Consider the following 6193-nt stretch of genomic DNA (forward strand, 5'->3'; position numbering starts at 1 on the left):
AAAATAAGCTGGGGCCGGCCCTGTTCCCATTCTGTATGGATAAATGTGGTGCTTTCCCTGGAGATAGATCCAGATGGGTCGCCGTGCGAGTCTGTCTGTAGCAGCAGAAAAGAGCAAGAGTCCAGGAGCACCTTCAAGACTAACAAAATTGGTGGCAGGGGAGGAGCTTTTGTGATAAAGCTAGAATGTGAGTCCATCTGTCCTTATGTCACAATGCTGGTGGATTTCTGTTCTATATGGCTAAATGTGGTGCCTTCCATGGAGACAGATCAAGATGGGTAGCCGTGTTAGTCTGTCTTTAGCAGTAAAAAAGAAGCAAGAGTCCAGGAGCACCTTTAAGACTGACAAAATTGGGTGGTTAGGGAAGGAGCTTTCGGGAATCACTCTGAAGCTACTGGACTCTTGCTCTTTTCTACTGTGATTTTTATTGTCTTTTAAAGTCATTATAGTACTTTATATAAGTACTATATAAAGTCCTTATAGAGATATAAAATATGCAATCATAAAAATAACAATAAAATTTTAAGATCATAAAAACTATAAATCGTTAAGATCATAAAAACTATAAATCGTTAAGATCATAAAAACTATAAATCGTTAAGATCATAAAAACCAGAAATATTTAAAACCATGAAAATCATAAAAATCATTTAAAAAAACAAACACACACTCTTCAATATGCAATCTTGCCAAGGCAGCTAACCGTTCCAGGGGTCTCGCTTTCCTCCCTGTCTCCCCAGAGCCCTCTTCAAGACTCCCCCGGTGCTGGCCTTGAACCAGACGCAACACTGCAAGCAGCTGGAGGGGCTGGTGGTCTCCCAAGTGCAGCTTTGCCGGAGCAACCTGGAGCTGATGCAGACGATCATCCAGGCCGCCCGGGAGGTGATCAAGACGTGCCGCAAGGCCTTCTCCGACATGCGGTGGAATTGCTCCTCCATCGAGCTGGCGCCGAACTACCTGCTGGATTTGGAGAGAGGTAAAAAAAAAAAGAGAGAGAAGAAGTTGGCTTTGGCCTGAATGGTGGCCCAGGCTGGCCTGTCCTCATCAGATTTCAGAAGCTGAGGAGGGTCACCCTTGGATGGGAGACCACCAAGGAAGTCCAAGGATTATGTGCAAAGGCAGGCAGTGACGAACCACCTCTGTATGTCTTCTGCCCTGACCTTGATGGCCTCTGCTAGCCTGATCCTCATCAGCTTTTGGAAATCAGAGGTACTAATCCTCTGAATCCCAGGCCCAGGAAGCAAGATCAGGGGAAGGCCTCGGCCTCTGTGCTCTGTTGTTGGCCCTCCAGAGGAACTGGCTGGTCACTGTGTGAGGCAGGATGCTGGACTGGATGGACCACCAGTGTGATCCAGCAATGGCCTTCTGATGTTCTTATCAAGGGATGGCCTCCCTGCCCTGTTGTTGGCCCTCCAGAGGAACTGGCTGGTCACTGTGTGAGGCAGGATGCTGGACTTGGTGTGACCCAGCAGGGCTCTTCTGAGGTTCTTATCAGGGGAAGGCCTCGGCCTCTCTGCCCTGTTGCTGGCCCTCCAGAGGAACTGGTTGGCCACTGTGTGAGACGGGATGCTGGACTAGATGGACCCTCACTGGCCTGATCCAGCAGGGCTCTTCTGAAGTTCTTACCCGGGGAAGGCCTCAGCCTCTCTGCCCTGTTGCTGGCCCTACAGAGGAACTGGTTGATCTCTGTGTGTGACGGGATGCCCGACTGGATGGGCCACTGGTCTGATCCAGCAGGGCTTTTCTGAGGTTCTTATCAGGGGAAAGCCTCGGCCTCTCTGCCCTGTGGTTGGCCCTCCAGAGGAACTGGTTGGCCCCTGTCTGAGACAGGATGCTGGACTAGATGGACCACAGGTCTGATCCAGCAATGGCCTTCTGATGTTTTTATCAAGGGATGTCCTTGGCCTCCATGCCCTGTTGTTGGTCCTCCAGAGGAATTGGTGGGCCACTGTGTAAGAGAGAGAATGCTAGACTAGATGGACCACTGGTCTGATCCAGCAGGGCTCTTCTGAGGTTCTTAACAGGGGAAGGCCTCAGCCTCTCTGCCCTGCTGTTGGCCCTCCAGAGGAACTGGTTGGCCCCTGTGTGAGACAGGATGCTGGACTAGATGGACCCTCATTGGTCTGACCCGGCAAGGCTCTTCTGAGGTTCTTCTCAGGGGAAGGCCTCGGCCTCTCTGCCCTGTTGTTGGCCTTTCAGAGGAACTGGTTGGCCACTGTGTGACAGAGGATGCTGGACTGGATGGGCCACTGGTCTGGTCCAGCAGGGCTCTTTTTATGTTCTTAAGGAAGTCCGAGTTTGCTATGCTGAGTCAGGAGATGGCAAACCACCTCTGTATGTCTTTGCCCTGACCTGGATGGCGCAGGCTAGCCTGATCTCACCAGATCTTGGAAGCTAAGCACGGTTGGCCCTGGTTATTAGTTGGATGGGAGACCACCAAGGAAGTCCAGGGTCACTATGCAGAAGCAGGCAGTGGTGAACAGCCTCTCTTCCTCTCTTGCCCTGGAATTTTTTTATGATGTTGCCAGAAGTTTGCCATAACTTGACAGCCCTTTCCACCACCAAAACCTGAGCTATGTGATTTTGCATGAGCCACACCTTGAAAATTACACCCTGTCACATGTATGGTCTTCATGGCTTCTGGATAGAGCAACAGTGAATTTGTTCCCGAAAACGCTGACCAAATGTTCGGATATGTGTCGCGTATCTGATTTTGCCCTTGGATATTTTGGCAACATTTGATCAGCAGCAAGCTGTGTTAGTCTGTCTGTAGCAGAAGAAAAGAGCAAGAATCCAGGAGCATCTTCAAGACTAATGAAATCTGTGGCAGGGGAGGAGCTTTCGGGAGTCACGGCTCACTTCCTCAGATACAGCTAGAATGGGAGTCCATCTGTCCTTCTATCACAAGGTTGATGGATTCCCATTCTGCACGGCTAAATGTGTTGCCTTCCATGGAGATACATCAAGATGGGCAGCCGTGTTAGTCTGTCTGTAGCGGTAGAAAAGAGCGAAAGTCCACGAGCACCTTCAAGACTAACAAAATTCGTGGCAGGGGAGGAGCTTTTGTGAGTCACTGCTCGCTTCCTCAGATACAGCTAGAATGAGAGTCCATCTGTCCTTCTATCACAAGGATGATGGATTCCCGTTCCATACGGCTAAATGCGGTACCTTCTATGGAGACAGATCCAGATGGGTAGCTGTGTTAGTCTGTCAGCGGCAATAGAAAAAGGGCAACAATCCAGGAGCACCTTCAAGACCAACCAAAGTTGTGGCAGGGTGTGAGCTTTTGTGAGTCACGGCTCACTTCTTCAGGTGCTATTCAGGTGGGAAATGCCAACGATGGTAAACAATTGTAACAATTATCTGAATAATACCTGAAGCCATCGGAAGCAAAATTGCATATTCTAGCTGCGGTAGCCTCGAACTAAGGCTCAGTCTCTGGCATCTCCAGCTAAGAGAATCAGGTGGTAGGTGAATTGAAACCTTGACCTGAGACCTTGAGACACTGCCAGTCTGAGTAGACAAAATGGACCGTGATGGACCATTTTAGTATAGATTTAGTATAAGGCAGCTTCAGGGGGAGGGCTGTGGCTCCGTTTTGGAGCAGCTGCTTGGCATGCAGAAGGGTCCCAGGTTCAATCCCCGGCATCTCCAGTTAAAAGGACCAGGCAGTCGGTGATGGGAAAGACCTCAGTGGCTCAGTGGTAGAGCCTCTGCTTGGCATGCAGAAGGGTCCCAGGTTCAATCCCCGGCATCTCCAGTTAAAAGGACCAGGCAGTCGGTGATGGGAAAGACCTCAGTGGCTCAGTGGTAGAGCCTCTGCTTGGCATGCAGAAGGGTCCCAGGTTCAATCCCCGGCATCTCCAGTTAAAAGGACCAGGCAGTCGGTGATGGGAAAGACCTCAGTGGCTCAGTGGTAGAGCCTCTGCTTGGCATGCAGAAGGGTCCCAGGTTCAATCCCCGGCATCTCCAGTTAAAAGGACCAGGCAGTCGGTGATGGGAAAGACCTCAGTGGCTCAGTGGTAGAGCCTCTGCTTGGCATGCAGAAGGGTCCCAGGTTCAATCCCCGGCATCTCCAGTTAAAAGGACCAGGCAGTCGGTGATGGGAAAGACCTCAGTGGCTCAGTGGTAGAGCCTCTGCTTGGCATGCAGAAGGGTCCCAGGTTCAATCCCCGGCATCTCCAGTTAAAAGGACCAGGCAGTCGGTGATGGGAAAGACCTCAGTGGCTCAGTGGTAGAGCCTCTGCTTGGCATGCAGAAGGGTCCCAGGTTCAATCCCCGGCATCTCCTGTTAAGAGGACCAGGCATTCGGTGATGGGAAAGTCCTCAGCCTGAGACCCTGGAGAGATGCTGCCAGTCTGCGTAGACAATACTGATCTTGATGGTGTTCATCTGTGTCCCCTGCTGGTGCACCTTCTGGAGGAGCTGCCTGCCAGAGTGTGGGAAACGTGATGTTGTATTAGATGAACCACTGGTCTTGATCTAGCCCAGCTCCTCCTAAACCAGACAACAAGAGCAGTGGACACATGAAGCAGTGGACACATGAGTCGGACCCTTGGTCCACCAAGGTCAGTATTGTCCACTCAGACTGGTTGCTGCTCTCCAGGGTCTCAGGTAGAGGTCTTTCACATTGCCTGCTACCCGATCCTATAACTGGAGATGCTGGGGATTGAACCTGGGACCCTCCTCTGCATGTTAAGCAGATACTCTAGCACTGAGCCACAGCTCTGTATCTTGCATGGGACAATAATGCAGACGCCTGCATTAAAGCACACAAGAGAATTCATGTTGACTCAGGCCAATGGCCCATCCAGTCCAACACTCCAGGGGCCATCAGGAGGTCCACCAGTAGGGCCAGAACTCCAGAAGCCCTCTCACTGTGGCCCCCCAAGCACCAAGAAGACAGAGCATCACTGCCCCAGACGTAGTGTACCATCTATCCCTTGTGGCTAATAACCACCAATGGACCTGTGCTCCCGATGTTGATCCAATCCAGGGGTCATTTTGTAGAAAAAGAGGTGCAGGAGCTCATTAGCATAATGTATTAGCATAACATATTTGCATATACCACACCCCGTGACATCACCGGAAGTGTGTCAGAAGGTAACACCCACCACTCAGGCTCCACTGGTCTGTTTTGGATTCCTAGCTATTGGGGGGGGGGAACGTGCAGATCGGTCCTCGCAGAGGAGGGAGAGCTTGTACCTGAGTAAAACTTGGTCTTAAAGGTGCCACCGGAGTGTTTTGAGCTTCTACCTGAATAAAACTTGGTCTTAAAGGTGCCACTGGACTGTTTTGGACCGGGGGGCCGGAGGGAGCTCTGCAGCTTACCTGGCTGCTTCTTGCTCTGACTGAGGGCTGCTGGGAGCAGGGGGTGGGGCTTGTTGCATGTGCCTGCCCCCTGGGCTCTTTACTGCTGGAGCTCCGCTCCTGCGCGCTCCTGCGCGCTCCTGCAGGAAATGACCCCCGATCCAATCCCTTCTTGAAATGTTGCTGTGCATCACTGCGATCTCCAGTCACACAGGCATCTCTTTTCCTGGTTGGCGACCCAAATGTTTACCGTGTCCTCTGGCCAGTGTTGCGTACCACGTGTCGCGTGCAAAAATCGTTTCCAGATTTTGGGGATGCCACCACTGACCCCTTCGCCCGGTGTGTCCTTCTGTCTTCCAGGCACCAGGGAGTCCGCTTTTGTGTACGCCCTCTCCGCCGCCTCCATCAGCCACACCATCGCCCGATCCTGCACCACGGGGGACCTCCCTGGCTGCTCATGTGGTCCCCTCCCAGGTGAGACACCTGGACCTGGGTATCGCTGGGGAGGATGTGCAGACAACCTCAACTATGGTCTGGTCATGGGGTCCAAATTTTCAGATGCTCCCATGAAGATGAAAAAATCAGGATCACAAGCCAATAAGCTGATGCATCTGCACAACAGTGAAGTAGGGAGACAGGTAACCGATCCGAGAGGGGTTGTTCTCGTTAACGCAAAAAAAATCGCCATCCAGGGTTCCCCATGGAGCGCAGAGCTGACAGTCAGTGACGGGAGTGAGCAGGGGGTGGGTTTCGAGGGTTGTTGAAGACAGCGGAGCTGGAGATGCACAGATCTGACCCATGGGGGGGGCCATCCGTCAGGAAACCTTCTTCTGTGCATGCTATTTTGGGGTGACATTCTAGTCCAATGGTGAACGTGCTTGAC

The 6193-nt window shown here is 51.8% G+C and overlaps 1 protein-coding gene across 1 annotated transcript in view; it reads left to right on the forward strand.

Moving 5' to 3' along the window:
* Positions 1 to 740: 740 nt before the first annotated feature.
* Positions 741 to 6193, forward strand: part of WNT11 (wingless-type MMTV integration site family member 11) — a gene marked incomplete at its 5' end in the record, with an annotated part of 28898 nt that continues 23445 nt past the window's right edge. The window contains 2 exons of the mRNA XM_015425192.1: positions 741 to 976; positions 5671 to 5948. Coding sequence (XP_015280678.1) covers positions 741 to 976; positions 5671 to 5948 — 514 coding nt within the window. The remainder of the gene's footprint in view (positions 977 to 5670; positions 5949 to 6193) is intronic.

Source organism: Gekko japonicus, unplaced genomic scaffold (genome assembly GCF_001447785.1).
Source record: "Gekko japonicus isolate JY-2015 unplaced genomic scaffold, Gekko_japonicus_V1.1 scaffold5917, whole genome shotgun sequence".
Taxonomy (NCBI): Eukaryota; Metazoa; Chordata; class Lepidosauria; order Squamata; family Gekkonidae; genus Gekko; species Gekko japonicus.